The sequence below is a fragment of the Truncatella angustata genome, assembly GCF_020726525.1.
Source record: "Truncatella angustata strain MPI-SDFR-AT-0073 chromosome Unknown BKA67scaffold_2, whole genome shotgun sequence".
Taxonomy (NCBI): domain Eukaryota; kingdom Fungi; phylum Ascomycota; class Sordariomycetes; order Amphisphaeriales; family Sporocadaceae; genus Truncatella; species Truncatella angustata.
Window position 1 is genome coordinate 6,768,891 of NW_025763382.1, and position 16,014 is coordinate 6,784,904.

A 16,014-nucleotide genomic window follows, 5' to 3' on the forward strand; every position below is an offset into this window, starting at 1 on the left:
CGGTATGGGGGCAATCGCAATGCGCTTTTGGCGTTGACAATTGTGATTCAGCTCACTCAATCAGTCGACCAGGGAGCTAACTTAGAGGAACCCCGGGCTTGGAACAGCATAGTGCGTAGACTCGCTTGAAACTGTATTTGGCGGGTTCCTCGGCAGCACTATCTACAGGTGTTCTTGGTAGCGCAGCACAGTGCAAAGTTCTGCTCAGCGACTTCGGCGGGTATTACCACAAAGAAAAGAAACGTCACGCGAGTCGGGTGACATTCTCCGATTCACCAGCACTTCTGGGATTTTCTGCTCACTCCTTTTGGTCGGGTGCTTACACGTCAAGGTTTTCTTCGTTTTTTAGATTTGCTGCATATTTGTTGTAGATAGACACCATTAGATCATCAGCCATGCCACCCACTCTGATTCTCATCCGCCATGCTCAGGCACTACACAACGTTGACAGTACGTCTCTCTATATTCACGAGGCATGTTGTAAGTGCTCAGTTTGACAAATCGTAGAAAATTACGACATCCATGACCCGGATCTATCCGAGGCCGGCTTCGGGCAGCTCAAGGCGCTCAGGGAAAGCCTCATGAACAACCCTGTCGCCCAGAATGCAGGGCTTATTATCACCAGCCCCATGCGCAGGACTATACAGACGGCACTCGGCTCAGTGGACTGGCTCATTGCTAAGGGAATCCCTATAGTAGCAGATGCCGACTGGCAAGGTACGTTCAGCATAGTTTGCCCGTCTGCGTGCTCCCATGGATCCCTTGTGTGTCTCTGTTCAAGCGCTCCTGTCCCATGTCCACTCCGCAGGCACGGACGGCAGCAAATCGTATTATCGCCATAAGTTTGCACCAATTTCGAATTATGGCTTCATTTCCGTGACACGGTCACTGATGCAAGCCGTAGAAAACACGGCCAAGCCTTGCGACACGGGCACGCCTGCACCTGCACTGGGCCGAGAATTCCCCACGATCGACTTCTCAACTCTGGACGCAGTCTACCCAGACAAGTCGACTCCAGCTGGTGCCAAATATGCTTACAACAAGAAGGCCCTCCTCGCGCGCGGCCAGTCTGCTCTCAAGGCGCTTTACAATCGGCCCGAAAAGGTCATCGTCGTGGTCTCTCACTCTGGGTTTCTGAGGGAGTGTGTATCAGGATGGTGGTACTTCAACTCAGACTATCGGGTCTTCGAGTTCGAGGAACATAAAGACGATACTGAGTTGTACGCACTCCGACAAGATCCCACGACGCTGGCGAACGGTGGCGGTCTAGGCTTGAGTTTTAAGGATCCAGTAGAGTTAGGCGGTCGTTTGCGGCAGGAGAATGCTACAAGCTCAACTTAGTCTATAGTAGACAGCGCGAATAGACTTATATGAACCCAAAAGTTCGGCACGTATGATCGAGTTCATAGTATAACTTCCATTACCATGTGAATTTTGAGCCCCTATTAAGACGAGAGGATTGTGTTGAGGAGTCCATGTCGATGGTCACATGTGAACGGACACAAAGTTGGACCAAAAGAACCCCAGAATTATCAAAGAGCCTCTTCACCCAGAAACATGGAACAGCCAGCCCGTACTTCAAAAAAGTTCAAAAAAGTTCAAAAAATGCGGGGTTTCCACACACACGCACACACACACACACACAAAAGAGTTCAAGGGGCGAACCCCACGATTCGGGTCAGGAAGCGAGAGGCATGGTGATACGTGACCTATGCAAGGGGCCTATCACAGTCCTCTTGAGGACCTCTTAGAACTAAGCCCCAATCCTAAGCAACATGAACATACCCGTTACATACGCGATAATTTCTAATTGTGATAGTGTGGGATTATACACTATGTTGACTACTTCATTTGTTTCTCTTTTTGTGACTGATCACCTCTGCGGCATTGGCCTTGTCTACATCACCGATGGGTAATGCCCATTACTAGCCCTCACCCTATTGCGTTATTCTAGTCGTGGCCAGACGAAGAACGAAATTATCCGAGTTTGACATGATAAGATTGCGTGTGATGAAACAAACGGGAGACGCAGGGTTATGTTATTCAGTCAAATAAATACTAATCGTTCTTTCATATAACCACTCTCATGATCTATAAACTTACCGGGGAAAACGAGGACTAAGGCATTCAGTCGCGAGGAACAAGTTTTGTCCGTACCTGGTATGTGAAAATGGAACATAATCGCTAGTATTTAGTGCTCTATACATCTATCAGTGTCATAAGGCCACCGGTGGCCGACTCGGCAGGCCCGGTGCTACAACAACAGATACATCCCTCCGCACTTGGATACCTAACTCCACATCTTCGGACCGCCCTCGACTCTCTATCCTCTCGAACCGAGACGACCCCATCCTGCCGTAGCGCATCGATGTCTTCCCGGCTGGCTCGGCGGACGCCATGAAGCTGCCGCCCGACGGACTGTCAAAGGCCGTTTCCTCCCCCTGGGATGTCCGCGCCTTGTACATCTGGTTGAACGGGGAATTTGTGAAAATCGAGAATCTGTGCGAGGCCCGGTCAGACGGCGTCGCCGACGTGGGGCCTCGGTATCTGGCGATCAACGAAATCAGAGGGAGCCCGATGACGACGAGTGTCATAACCCAGGATCCTGCATCGAAGGGCAGGATGCGGGTGCCGCTGAGGTTTGCGGCGACGTCGAGACCAGCAAAGATACCTGTTCAAATGTGTTGGTGAGTTTTCCCCCGCTTTCGGCTGACCATCGGAAGGAAAAGAGAAAGCATATTGTTCACTTACTTGGCAAAACCATCAGGATACCGTTCCCGATGGCCAGGATCTCCATGTTTGTCAAGCCCCTGTCCATGCGTTTTAGGATGCTTCTCGTGGTAACCAAGTGTACGCTCAAGTCGACGGCGAATATTCCACAGAAGTAGAATATCGACGCGGCGCCGAGTACCGTCGCCGCCTGCCCAACGGCGTCCATGGTAACCGGCAGGGTAACGGTATGCAGTGCCCAGGTATAATGCACGATCCACAAGCTCTTGATCAGGACCGTCACGACAGCGAGCACGATCGCAGAAGCTCTCGTGAGACGTCTCCAGCCGTTCGGCCAGGTCTTCATCAAGCCCCAGCTCTGCATGATCAGAGCCGTTTCTATGAGGGCCCACTGGACGACGTTGAGGGCGTTCCCCGCGGTGTTCATGTTGAAGTCCTCCTGGTCGACTGCGCTCCTGTCTTTGGTCCAGATGACATAGTAATCGGACAGCGGGCCGGGGAAGTACTGGATCAAGAGACTCAGGCGCATGACCGCAACAACGAGCGAGCTGGCATGCACCAAGCAGAGAGACCTGCGCATCCGGGCTGGTGAAGTCAGGAGCAGTACTGCGAGAAGCGCCATCAAGCTAAGACCAAGTTGCACTCCATAGCTTATGCATATATTGGCAAGCCTGGTTCGCAGTGCATCGATGACCACCATAGAGATGGTGATCGGGGTTTTCCCATCAGGACCTAGGATGGTAAAGTTTTGTGTCTTAGGGTTGAAAGACGGCATTCTTTGTGGACGCGGCTCGCCGATGCAATTTTCGGCGCATAAAGCGTTTCGGTCCTGTGCCGCCAAATTAGTCTGGTCGAATGATAACTCGCCAGCGACGATGATGTTGATGATGCATCAAGGAAGTTCCATTTTTTTGCCTGATAGAAGCTGAGACGTGTGTTGTTCATACAAATGGGGACATGTCTGCTGACGTTTTTGAACTGGGTCCTCCATTGTTTGGCTGAACATCGAGGGCCATCAGCCTGTTTAAAGGGCTGATGTCTCGGAAAGTGGTAGTTTGCCCATCTTGGCGTTTGGTGCGAAAGCAACGTTAAAAAGAGAAAAGAAAGAAAGCGCAAATGAGGAATGTGAACACATTTGGCGCATTTGGCCAGAGCGTGGCGGCTTGGTGCACTCGGGCTGATGAAGGCGTAGAGGGCGTACTCTTGGCCATGTGTTTGCATTAAACACATATCCTTAGACATCGACCTAGTGACAGTCGTAGCTCACCGGATTGGCCAGAAAGGTTTCCGAGACTCTGGGTCAGGGTATATGGTTGGACAAACGCGTTGGAATTTCACTAATGACGGATGCGGCTGAGGAGCTGGTTCATGCTCAGTCCATGATTGGCAGGGGTGTTTAAGTTATTTTTGTATTCACCGACTGGGCGTCGTTTATATGATACATCATGGGACTTTTCAACAGGGTCTACATATCATAGGACGTTTGGCAAGGAAATGGATGAACGCAAACCCAGCCGGCAAACTTGGCATCTGTATTAAATTGGACACACTATAATAGTGTGACCCAATGCTCTGCTGCTAACAACCTCTTATATGATATGCAGTTCATGAGTGAGCTCCAAATAATATGCGAAAAGGATCATGTCCCAACCAACCACGGTCTCACCCTTTAACAAATCGGTGCGCCGCCTTTAAACCATAAAACCGCTTAGCATTTGACACCGGGAACCACCTCCAACCCCCGCTTCCCACTTTCTATCCCGTTCATGATTCTAGGTTAAGCTATAACTGGCGCAGCACTGATTCATGCGGGTCCCAAGAACTTCTAACTCATCAGTAATCATAAGTCAAGTAAGTACTGTCTTAGTCTGAACCGGAGCCATCTCCGCGTCCACTGTTGCCTCCTCCGCCGTCATGCCATGTCCAACCCCCATGAGGCGACCTGGAGTGGGCGAGACTTGTAGGCGCACCAAAAAGACGTTCAGAAGCGGAATGTTGCGAGGAACCTGCTGAGCTAGGTCTCCGTGATTGTCTTGCCAAAGCCTTCCCTTGAGCCTTGGCGATATTCCCAGTTTCCGCCATGCCTTCCTCGTGAGCCTCATGATTCTGAGAAGACTCTCTCTTGTCCGCAGGAGTAGGTGACAGCGCCGTAGCACCGTAGTCGGCCGCCTGCTGGTAGTCCTCGGGCGGTGTCGGCACTGCAATAGGTGCCGGCAAGAGCGGCGAGATCTCACCCGCGGCTGGCAGGCCACGCTCTGGTTCTTGAGAGGATTTCTGGAACCTCCTCGGGAGACAACGACGGACGCCGAATGTGCCCACGAAAAGAACGATGATCACTGCAAATGCAACGCCAACCACACCGACAAACTGTGGTGCGGTAGATTTGTCGTTCCCTGTCGGTGCCATTCTTTTTACATATCAACGGCAATGTCACCGCAAGGGAAAATAAAATAAATAAATAACAGCAAAACGGTCAGTTGGGCGAAACAAAAAAGTTCGTAGTCCAACGCAACATAAAAATCGACCGATTCCCATGTGGTTGGGGGTGGCTAAAGGCGTGCGAGAAGAGGGGTCCATTCCTTGCAGCTGGGGTGCATGTTGTTGCGGTGTAGTGGTGTAACTGTGCAGCCTCCAGAGGTCTCTGATTGGGGGGTTTCATGCAAGATGTGCGTACGACCCGTTTCGTGTGCCGTATTCGCAGTGATAAGTCAATTGGCCAATAGGTCAGATGTCGAGCACCTTGACGTTCATTTGTAATGTTTTGATTGTTGTTGCTGATCTGTTGCCGATCTGTTTCTGTGATGGAGTCGCAGCTCTCAAGCGCAAGTAATCGACATCTGCACATAACACAACCTACCATTATTCTCCACTTCTTGAGTCATTCCCGAGATCATCGGGGCAGCATTTTCGATTGTTGTATTCTTAATTTTTTGGTATATTTTTGTTCTTATATTTCGTTGTTTGTATCCGGTCCATCCCTTCACACTATCTATTGGAATTTAATGGATGTGGTGCTGGAAGATGCTGGAAGGACTGAGTTGGAATATGTGAAGTTAATCATAGTCCCTCCTGAGATCTCTTCTGCAGCTCTCGTTCCACGAAGCATCATAACACTTGAGACATAGCGAGGTTGACTTGGACTCCAGAGGGACAAAGTATGAGTTCTTTTTATGAAATCAGTTTTGTCGGTTGTTTGTCGAATCTGGCGGCCAATTGCTCTGTATCCTTTGCTTTCTGGTTGACGGCATCCTTTTCGAAGCCTGCAATGGCCTTATATGTCGCACCGATGCTCTCTAGTTCCTCTTTCGGGATAATATCGTAGACGTTTTTGAAACCGTCAGGTGCTCGCTCGTGGGCAAGCTGTAGCACATGATCAGGTCCATTAGCTCGGTTTGCCATGACGATCTGAGCCGTCGGAGGCAATCTCAAGTCCTGATACGCGGTAAGAGCACCAGGCAAGTCATCATGCTTCTCGACCAGGCATTTAGCCAAGGTCTCTGCATCGATAATAGCTTGTGTCGCCCCATTGGATCCGATGGGGTACATTCTATAAATGCATGTTAGCACCTATTCGCCACGTCTTAAACTCTTGGTAGTTGGGCACATACGCATGAGCAGCGTCTCCCAACAGCGTGAGTCTGCCAAAGGACCATCTATCGACCGGATCACGATCGCACATAGGAAACTCAAACACTTTCTCTGTGCTGTCTATGAGTTCCTTCATCTGAAGCCCTCCACATTGCCATTGTGAGAAAGGGCCCTCAAATTTGTCTTTTGGAACCGCCTTCGTCCAATCTGTTGGTGGCGGAGTCACATCCGGATTGCTTTCATCACGGACTCGAAGCTCAGCTATCCAGTTCACCAACGACTTGCCTGCGCGAGCTGACCTGCCACTAATAGGGTATGCGATAAACTTCTGATTGGCATGTCCTGCCCAGATCATCGAGGCTCCAGTCAAATAGGGCTCACGCTCGATACAGCCGCGCCAGAGGATGCGCCCGGAGAAATGTGGTGGTCCCTCGTTGGGATACAGCAGGCGTCTTGCTGTGCTATTGATACCATCTGCTGCTATCAGGACATCACCTGTCATGCTTGGGATCTCGGCTGGATCGTCATTTCCGCGTCGGACAAAATTGGCCGTGATAGACTTGTTATCTTGCTCGTAGCCGACAAGAGCGTGGCCGAGATGGATACAATCGCTGCCAACGCGTTCTTTCACCGCATCCAGTAGTAGCATCTGGAATTCTCCTCTGTGAATCGAGAATTGTGGAATCGCATATCCTGCACCTACACCCCTCGGCTCTGACAGAATTGGGTTGCCCTGACGGCTGTAAAAGTTGAGCTCCTGAGTCTCAACACCGATTTCATGAAGCTTTGGTAGTAAGCCTAAGTTCCTAAGAATCAATACTGCTGATGGCTGAACGTTGATTCCAACGCCAAGCGTGGTCAGCTGTGAGCTTGCCTCGAATATGTGAATGTCTGTGAGGCCAGCAGCGTGGAGTGACAGTGCAGTACTGAGACCGCCTATTCCAGCTCCGGCTATGAGAATCCGGGGTTGAGGGTTGAGAAGGGGCATCCTGGCTGCAGTATTTGGACGCAGTTGTTACCACGTCTCGCGGGGAATGGGCTGTTGATGGTCGTGGATACTTGCTTCGAGCAGGCCCGTGACAGCGGCTTTATGACAATTCTCGAAAGAATTCTTCTTGGTGACAGCGAAGTCGGCCCTAGCCCCACGCCAAGTTGAGATCATACCCGCTATAGAGTCTGGGGAAACCCCACCATCATTCGATGCAGCCATCTTGGTTCAATTGCTTGATCGTGGTGTATGATAGAGTTCGCATTCGCGTCAAGGCTGAAGACCAGTATATTGTCTCCAACGGGTTGGCGTTCCCTAACCACAAGATATGAAGCTTTTCAGCCGAGAGCGACTCATTTGGTGGACTTCTCGGCATCAGACTACGATGCAGAGCGCCGTAGGAGAATTAAACATCTGAGACTTGGTTAGCCTTGCTCGAATCGGCACCTGAGTACGGCAACTTCAACTCGGACTTTACCCTAAGGAGTTTGGCGTCTTCATCCCCGAATATATGGAGCTCTATCTGTTGCCGACGGGATGTCCCGTTCTGGCATGAGCTACCATAGTGACTGCTCTACCTGATCGAAATATCATATATTCATAATTTTGTCGAATCGAGCTTTTAACACATTATAGGAAATTCAACTTTCAGAGATGGACTGTCGATGTCGCTGGCGGCAGACAGACTGGAGTAAGGCAGAGGAGGACTTGGCGAATCGGGAATTGGATGAAAGGAGAGCAGACGGTGTTGTTTAATAACTTATGTACTGCGTTTGTCAAACGCATAAAACTTTCTTGGTAGATATTTATGATAGCTTGATTATACTTTTCAAACTTATTTATATTATATCCTAAATTTACTTTTGACATCTAATGTACTCTATCACCCTAATGACCTTTTAAACTATTATCCAATGCAGTCCATATGCATCTTGAATGAGGCTTGAGCCCTCTCAGCATAGTTATAGAAAACAGTCTAAAGGCTGCCTATACTGATGAACGGCAGCGTGCTAACGTTAGAGCCCACGAGTCAAAGATTCACAACGCCGTATGAACTGCATCTGCTGTGCCATGACCTCGAAATCGACAGGGTTTGAGAAATATTTGAGGTCGATCTGTGGAACCGTTGCGCTATCACCAGACGTGATAAACACTGCCACGAGAAAAATGTCGAATAACATGGCACCGAAAGTGAGGAACTTTCTAGGCATAGACCTTGTGGGGACGGGTTGGCATCATATCCGGTTGGAAATACGCTCCGAGTGATGACGGATATATAGACACCGAAGGTGTCCTCGTGACCCAAAAGAGTTTTCGCGGATATATGGTAATAGGCTTGAGCGGGATTCTTATCTGGGCAGTCTTGTCCACTTGGCCTGTTATCGTCTAGTATTCTTCTTGTTCTATTTTGATGTAGAATGTCGACAGAGAGACTCTCCACGGCAGGTAGGTAAGCGCAAGTAACAAAGAGCCCGATAGACGTCAATAAGCCAGTCCGGTTCTCCGAATAATCCGCAGAGCCGTGAGCGAGCACGTCCGGCTCTTGTCAGACAAGCCTGTCCATTGTCTCTATAGTGTCATTGCCTCGTTCCCAATGCAGCATACTAGATGGTTCTGCAGGTTTCCTCCCACGCCAGGCAGGTGCTGGATAAACGGCATATTATGCTTTCTAAGCATTTCAGTTCATGATCGACATTCTCAAGATAAGGAATCTTCCAATTGCTCACGGGCAATAGAAATTCGTCACCAACCAGCGTAGCTCCCATGGGATTAGTGCGGCGACTCGAGCTTCGCCATTCCCCAGTGCTATTTGCAGAGGGTATTTTCTTGTTTCACTGGGCTTCCGAGGAATCAGGGCGACATGTTAAGAAAGATCCTTGGTAATTGAGGTTGGCACTAGTTGCGATAAGCAGCTGACAAGTAGCGCAACAGTCTTCCCACGCTGCAATATGCAATACAGATTGCAATGCTGACGTGGTTTCAAGGCAAGGAATAGGTGTTGTGCTATGGACCACGCGTGCAAACAAATTCATTAGGCGAATTAACGGCAGATGATGTGATAATAATCTGTTGAGATACATGCCCAAGTTCAGCAGCCACGACGTAAAATCCGGTTGCCAGTGAGTGATTGAGCCTCGGAAAAGTTTCTCCAAGAACGCACTGAACATAGGTTCGCTCAGTATTGAATCTCCAGGCCCGAATCGACTCTACAATATGCCTGGTTTTCGAAGCACTTGCCATAGCTCGTCGTTCTTAGAATATGGCCGAAAGCCACTGAAACCACGTAATTAATCGCGTTAGCCAAATCAGTGTGCTACCATTATTCTGCGGGATAGGAGCAACGATCACATTACATACGACGAGTTGAAAATGCTGCGTGGTGCTTATTAACCTCTTCCATTATTTAATAATTGAAAAGATGATACATAGATACCGAAGATCAAAGGTGGCTTTAAGAGTCGTACTAACGGGGATTCCGATATGCATGTTTGATTATCTTTCCTGGGCCAATAATTCATGGAAGATAGTGGTGTCAACCGTGTCAAGTTCCTGTACAGCACTAACTTCGTCATCCATGTTTTCAAGGAATTTCTTCTCGTCCCATTTTGGTTGCCAACCAAGTCGATACGCGTTTATAGGTCCGAATTCTCCACTAATCATCCGTCAGATACTGTTGCTTCTGCCAACGAGCAAAAGCACTTACCTAGAAGCTCCCATAGCTCGCACATGCGCAAGCGGAAAATTCAAATACTCCGCTGCCATCTTATAGCTTGGCCAGATCTGTGTTTGAGAGCTTGTTACCAGCCCACGCGCATGTAAGGACTCAGCAATGCGCTGCATAACGTTCCACCAAGGTACTGTGTGGGCTATCGCAAAGTAGTAACCAATCTCACCACTAGGAATCGGCTCCATCTGCAAGATCTTCTCCACGAGGATAGCATAAAACGCAGCTAAATCTGAAATATGCGCACCAGGTGGGCTCTGTCAGGTTTTTAGTCACATTATGTTGGGATATCTACTGCAGAAGGGGAAAGAAGGACTTACGCCATCCTGGTCGAATTTATAGACAATTTTGTGCGCGATACTAGTTCTGATGTATGCTGGGATACTTACAGACAGCCTCCTGCACTCGCCACTGCCCCTTCCGTCTATCGAACAGTTAGTATAGATGCAACAAGATATAGGCACCGCGCGCCGGGATAGCCGAAGGAGTACCCACAAACAGTTGGTATCAGAATAATGAAGCTTGTGACCCCCTCTTCTTTTGCTTGTTTGATGACATGAAGATTGGTCTTAATAGGTTAGAAACAAAGTTTTGAAAAAGAATCATATGAGTTGTTCTAACTTACTTGTCGAACGGGGTGTGATCCCCCCATCTGCTGCTCCATTTCAAATATAGGGTCAGTATCCTTAACCTCTCCGTATGGCCAACCGCTTTCGACGGAATAAATCGTGGTCACCGATGACTAAAATCTTAGTTGAGAAATTCAGTAGCTTTAAATTTGTAATAGAAACTTACCTGAACGAAATACGCCTCCTTTCCAGTGATCTTGCGTCGTCGGCCCAGGGCCGTGATTAGCGGGGACACAAGGCTCATATCAAAAGAGCTTGCTGTATGAACCACGACATCAACTAATACATGGTGAGTCGTTCTGTTCAACAGGAAGTCTTGGTTTATATACACACTCTCGTGTTGAAGCACGGCGTCATTGACAGCGACCTCATCGCTGAGATCTACCAAGATTACATTGACGCCCAAATTTGACAAGCTTTTGACTTGCTTTTCCGACCGAACAGCGGCGCTGATGTGCTTCATTTCAATTGGGCTGTTCCTACGAGATAGAAATTCTGAAAGAACAGATCCTCCACTAAAGTCAAGTCAGTTTAGGAGAGATATAATGTACTTTAGATCATACATGTAGCCGGCGGCGCCGGTGATGAGGATGTTATATCCCATAATTATATATTGAAGACAAGGTTAATGCACTCGTAACTAGGACAGTCTCTGGCTTGCTGAACATACGCATACTTATACTCTGGTAACATGGCGCCTGTCAGCCGATCAGGACCCAAGACTGGAAGCTAGTACGTACCGCTCAGCACTGGCGGAAACGCGCGCGACTCCGTTAGCAACATTGACATCACTGCGCCGCATATCCGCGCAACTCCGTCCAATTTGTCATCTTAACCCCAATATCGTCACAAATCAAGTTGTCGTAAGTCAAGACCCCTATTTCACCTCAAGACAAATGAATGAAAGGGTGAAGTTGTCTCCTGCGATGACAGATGAGCGATCAAAGAGACGCCCGGCGATCGTTCGACGCTCAGTAAGCTCAATCGTGATATCACCCATCACAAAAGTGAGCTAACGGTTGGCGAAACAGTGTGACCAGTGCCGCGCTCGAAAGGTCAGGTTCCTCAATCACATATGGACACGTTATCGGGACAGCGTAGTTAATAGATCATGCTCGGCAGATTGGTTGTAACAGAGGTTCGCCTTGTGCGAACTGTACCACAGCTAGACTCGATTGTACCCACAGCGCCATTGCATCCAATGCAAGCCCTCCAAGACCAAGGGTGTTGATTTCAGCACAATAGTGAGTCATTGCTTGTGAATTTCTCTTTTACTCTGTAAATAACTTACAAGGCCCTCATCGCTCAGTGATCGGAAAATTGAAGAAATCGCAAAGGGTATCGACGGCATCAAAGTTCTACTTCAGGGACTTAACATCTCCCTGGGAACAAAGCAGCAGGAATCTGGTTACCCGGAGCAGCTCAAGTTAGGTAAACCGGCAGACGCTCCACCATCTCGCCAGTTTCTCCCCGAATCTGCCAGCAAATCTTCTGTATTGGACCATTCGGCTCACATAATTGAATTCCTTAAGACTGTTCTGGACGATCAATACTCAAAAAATGACACATCAGAGGCCAGCGAAGTCATCTCGTCGTTGAAAAGTCTTGTAACGGCTCTTGAAAATAATCATGCGGGGCAGTCTATGTCGTTTTCGAAACTTGATATCGCGAAACGTGATACCAATCCTCCCATGCCCCCTGTTGAAGTCGTGGTGGCGGCACTGCGTTGGGCAAAGGGTTCGTTTTTGAACACGACCTATGTTACGATGCTGCTGACGTACGAAACAGAGCACGACGGATATGACAGAATTGTCTGGATTGCCAATATACTTCCTCTGAATGTGTTTACCGATATCTGCCGGAAAGTGTGTTTTGCAGTTGACGACTACAGCGAAACAGATCTCGCCATCGCCAATGGATATTTGTCCTATATCTTTGCCGAGCATGTCGGACTTCAAGACTATATAGAGTACTCCCAACTCTGTCAAAAGAACCTCCACAGCGCTCTTTTACGACTTCCACTTATTATGCCGCCATCCATGGAGGTCATTGCTGCGTTGACGATAGGCGTATACACCTACCTCATGAAGACAAGGGCTTTACTATACTGGCTAACACTCGCAGCAGGCATTTAATGCAATTCAAGACTCTAAAGCTATCATGGCTTGGACCTTCATTTCTGCCGCATCAAACCACTGCCAGACTCTCGGATACCATCGACATCGTTCCGCAAGAGAAATCGACCAGACCCTAAAAGATGTGCAGGATCGTCTGTTTTGGACAGTCTATAGATTCGACAAAAGCCTATCACTTCGATTGGGTCGATCATCCAGTTTCCGTGATTCTGATATCGAATTGCCATTCGACGTGAATACTACACGGCCTACTATGGTTGCAAGAATCCAAGGGAGGGTTTATGATCAACTTTATAGCCCTATGGGCCTTTCTCGTCCCTACGAGGAGCGCGGGCATGAGGCCGAACTACTCGCTGAACAATTACGAGAGCTGATTAGTGCAACACATATTGAGGCTTCAGTATGTTTTGACTTCCCGCAGTGACTAAGTCCATTATTTCTGAGCTTGCTGACAGATGCCACAGAGTGCCAATAGCCAGCTCGACCACTGCGGAAGCGATCCGATGCGGGTTGTTTATCTACAATTCGATTTGGTCTGCCAGACTTCACTACTTGCTCTAATTCTTCGGGCAATCCCCTCCACGCAAATCTCTCCCAGTGATATTTCAGGCGAATGCGTCGCAGTTGCTCGCGACGCTTTGAATGCACATGAGCAGTGTATGACTAGTCTGCGTGGACACGAAAGAGACCCATTCATGTTTACTAAATATATTAGCTGGTAAGCTGATCAGTCTATCCACCGTTGCGTCTTCTTGGGGGCCAATATTTGGGTTGTCTCTTATTAGCGCCCCTTTTTGCTGTTGCCCATTTCTCTCACTAACTGACTTCCAATTAAAACAGGGCCGTCCTGCATATTCCATTCATTCCTTTCAGTATACTATTTACCCATACTGTTCAGCACTTGGATTTCGCCGACTTGGCCCGTCTGGATTGTTTCGCTGCCTCGCTGCGGCCGAAGGCGCCTTCCCAAACGTCAATCACGCACCCACATCGACTGTATGAGATCCTGTGCCGGGCCGCACGAATCTACATTGCTCCAGAGACTAGTCCCTCACATGTAGACTTATTCCCGGATCCAGGTCCATTGGATCCCTCGGAGGTATCTGGTTTTACGTGCTTCGACTGGGGAGCGGACGATGAAACTAGGCAATTTGCCGATGCACAATCGCTTGGACTGGAAGAATGGTACTATAGTAACCAGCAGATCATGAGCTTATTGGACGAGAACGTCACCATCTAAGCATCCATGATCTTATATTTATAGTTATCCTTAATAAAGGTGTGGATAACAGCTTGTCGAGATTATACGCAGCTAGATCCTATCGTCTACTATCTAAGATCGGTCTTTTCAAATCGCTTCGATGGCAATCAGTCCCTCCACAGGTTGACACCATTCCCGTCGACCTATCAAGACTTCGTAGCAATTACTGATTGGAGTTCATCTAGAGATTGAGTACTAACGTGGGAAACCAAGCAACAAAGTACACCTGCTCCACACAGACAGATCCTGCCAGGGACCTTATCTCGTTTCGTCGCTTCCCTTCATTAGAAAGTTTACGTAGAGTCTTGAAGATAGCATCGCCGTCAATAAGAGGGCTAAAGTGGCTAGTGTATTTTACAGTTCAACCTAAATAAATCACAATACCGTGTTATATAAGTGACTATATGAAAGCAAAGATACACAAGTCAGGCTTCAGCATACTCTTTTTAAAAGATTGAGACAAGACTTGAAAAAGGAATTTAAAAAATCATTCTTTATAACAAAATTCTTAATTTTGTAAGAAGAGATAAAATTTGATTAAATTAAGAAATAAAAATAAAAATAAAAACATTAAAAGAAATTCAAAAGTTCAAGAAATAACTTGTCAAAATATATAACACCAGGTGTTCCCCTGTGGTCGCCCACTCAAGTCCAACTCTAAGCTCGAATGATAGCTACTTGGCGAGAAGAGACCATTTCTCTCGCAGCTGTGAGATGTAAATGTGAACTCCGTAATCAATTCCAAGCGTTGAATTACTTGATGTTTGGATCTCGAGCCGATTATCATAAGATTAAGATCCTTACAATAAAACAAGGCCCATGTCACTAAGCGGAATCAGTTATTAGAAATTTCTTTGTAGAAGGCATCGATTACAACGGGTCATAGGACGTGTTGTACGATTCTTAAAATTCGCTGTTTAGCAAAGATATGCGGACCATTGAGAAGGTGTGAGAATCACATTATGACATGTTGCTGAATCTGAGGGTTTCATGCTCCAGCTAATGAGTTGAAGCATGATATTCACGTATGTCAAGCTTGGCTTGGAACAGCTTCGAGTAAGACTAGACCATGTTGCCGACTATAGAAATATTGACGGATGAAAGACTGTATACGGTATAGTAATATCTGGTAAATATAGAAAAAGAAAACTAACCTAGGTTAGTTGACTTGCCCCGCATTCTTTTAGCATAGCCTTCTATCGAAGCGACAATTTTTTTTTGTACCCTTGCATACCTTAGGCAATTGTGGTGCTCGAGTATGTATCGGTAGGATCGGGTGAAGGTTGTAAATACGCTGGAGTAGAGAAAACGGCATAGATACATTTAACGGTCGCCTTGTCGGACCGAAGGACACGACGCGCCGGGTCACTCTAAGATGTGGGGCGCGGGCCAAGAAGTCTATGAACAAGGAGTTTCCATTTTATCAATGTTGACGAAGTAAGTCTTTGGCATTGTTCTTTGAAAGAATTCGGGTAAGCGAGGCGCGAGCTTACACAACCACTATTGACAGGTGAGATGAGAAGACCGTGTATTCTCCTCGTAGCCTGTATATTCTTTAAGATTACACCATACCTGCCGTATAGATTCGAGCAATTCCACCCTAGTCGAAAACACATCTGAGAGCTGGGAGGTCGGACAGTGAAGTTTTTGCGGCGATGAGCTGGCTATTAGGACTATCTAAACCTTTTATTCTCGTTTTCCGCTTGTCAATTAGTTGCTCCCACTACAGTTAAATGTAATTTCTTATGTGATTAAGATGACAACTAGCACGGCTGTCGAGGCAAAGGAAAGGCAAAATTTGATTTAAAGAGTATATAAAATCAAATATTTTGATGCTATCGAGCCTGATAAGTGGCTAAAGCCGACTGTGGAGATGATCCATGAGAACTCGAAACTAGATAGAGCGCAAAGCATGTTCAGAAAGCACAGGACTGTTGTCAAGATGGTAGTAATAAAAG

General features: G+C 47.6%; 6 protein-coding genes across 6 annotated transcripts; 2 read left to right on the forward strand and 4 right to left on the reverse strand.

The window, feature by feature from the left end:
* The first annotated feature begins 245 nt into the window (after positions 1–245).
* BKA67DRAFT_557684 (histidine phosphatase superfamily) lies at positions 246–1,577 on the forward strand. Its single transcript, XM_046102281.1, has 3 exons — positions 246–450; positions 508–717; positions 905–1,577. The coding sequence occupies exons 1-3, from the start codon at positions 396–398 to the stop codon at positions 1,339–1,341; spliced, it is 702 nt and encodes a 233-aa protein (XP_045962556.1). The 5' UTR covers positions 246–395; the 3' UTR covers positions 1,342–1,577.
* Positions 1,578–2,216: 639 nt separating this feature from the next.
* Positions 2,217–3,505, reverse strand: BKA67DRAFT_656522 (fungal pheromone mating factor STE2 GPCR-domain-containing protein; the record flags this gene model as incomplete). Its single annotated transcript, XM_046106957.1, has 2 exons — positions 2,217–2,671; positions 2,752–3,505. 2 exons carry the CDS (start codon positions 3,503–3,505, stop codon positions 2,217–2,219), a joined length of 1,209 nt encoding a protein of 402 aa, XP_045962557.1.
* Positions 3,506–4,593: 1,088 nt separating this feature from the next.
* Positions 4,594–5,136, reverse strand: BKA67DRAFT_533480 (uncharacterized protein; the record flags this gene model as incomplete). The annotated part of the gene is made up of 1 exon (XM_046099710.1): positions 4,594–5,136. One exon carries the CDS (start codon positions 5,134–5,136, stop codon positions 4,594–4,596), a length of 543 nt encoding a protein of 180 aa, XP_045962558.1.
* Positions 5,137–5,898: 762 nt separating this feature from the next.
* BKA67DRAFT_656524 (uncharacterized protein) lies at positions 5,899–7,306 on the reverse strand (the record flags this gene model as incomplete). Its single annotated transcript, XM_046106958.1, has 2 exons — positions 5,899–6,277; positions 6,339–7,306. The coding sequence occupies 2 exons, from the start codon at positions 7,304–7,306 to the stop codon at positions 5,899–5,901; spliced, it is 1,347 nt and encodes a 448-aa protein (XP_045962559.1).
* Positions 7,307–9,837: 2,531 nt separating this feature from the next.
* BKA67DRAFT_211262 (uncharacterized protein) lies at positions 9,838–11,435 on the reverse strand. The gene is made up of 7 exons (XM_046095491.1): positions 11,224–11,435; positions 10,994–11,155; positions 10,827–10,939; positions 10,657–10,773; positions 10,527–10,599; positions 10,352–10,455; positions 9,838–10,288 (listed from the first exon to the last, which is right to left on the reverse strand). Exons 2-7 carry the CDS (start codon positions 11,121–11,123, stop codon positions 10,007–10,009), a joined length of 819 nt encoding a protein of 272 aa, XP_045962560.1. The 5' UTR covers positions 11,124–11,155; positions 11,224–11,435; the 3' UTR covers positions 9,838–10,006.
* Positions 11,436–11,497: 62 nt separating this feature from the next.
* BKA67DRAFT_557714 (uncharacterized protein) lies at positions 11,498–14,437 on the forward strand. Its single transcript, XM_046102282.1, has 8 exons — positions 11,498–11,634; positions 11,692–11,715; positions 11,783–11,904; positions 11,970–12,397; positions 12,449–12,729; positions 12,788–13,195; positions 13,260–13,513; positions 13,636–14,437. The coding sequence occupies exons 1-8, from the start codon at positions 11,557–11,559 to the stop codon at positions 14,033–14,035; spliced, it is 1,995 nt and encodes a 664-aa protein (XP_045962561.1). The 5' UTR covers positions 11,498–11,556; the 3' UTR covers positions 14,036–14,437.
* Positions 14,438–16,014: the final 1,577 nt, after the last annotated feature.

Coding starts and splice junctions, on each gene's coding strand:
- BKA67DRAFT_211262 (XM_046095491.1), bottom strand. CDS start 11,123: ATGAAGCACATCAGCGCCGCTGTTCGGTCGGAAAAGCAAGTCAAAAGC. Junction 10,940..10,993: donor CGCCGTGCTTCAACACGAGA/GTGTGTATATAA, acceptor ACCATGTATTAG/TTGATGTCGTGGTTCATACA. Junction 10,289..10,351: donor ATAAATTCGACCAGGATGGC/GTAAGTCCTTCT, acceptor AAAACCTGACAG/AGCCCACCTGGTGCGCATAT.
- BKA67DRAFT_557714 (XM_046102282.1), top strand. CDS start 11,557: ATGAATGAAAGGGTGAAGTTGTCTCCTGCGATGACAGATGAGCGATCA. Junction 11,635..11,691: donor CGGCGATCGTTCGACGCTCA/GTAAGCTCAATC, acceptor TTGGCGAAACAG/TGTGACCAGTGCCGCGCTCG. Junction 13,196..13,259: donor CAACACATATTGAGGCTTCA/GTATGTTTTGAC, acceptor CAGATGCCACAG/AGTGCCAATAGCCAGCTCGA.
- BKA67DRAFT_557684 (XM_046102281.1), top strand. CDS start 396: ATGCCACCCACTCTGATTCTCATCCGCCATGCTCAGGCACTACACAAC. Junction 451..507: donor GGCACTACACAACGTTGACA/GTACGTCTCTCT, acceptor GACAAATCGTAG/AAAATTACGACATCCATGAC. Junction 718..904: donor AGCAGATGCCGACTGGCAAG/GTACGTTCAGCA, acceptor TGCAAGCCGTAG/AAAACACGGCCAAGCCTTGC.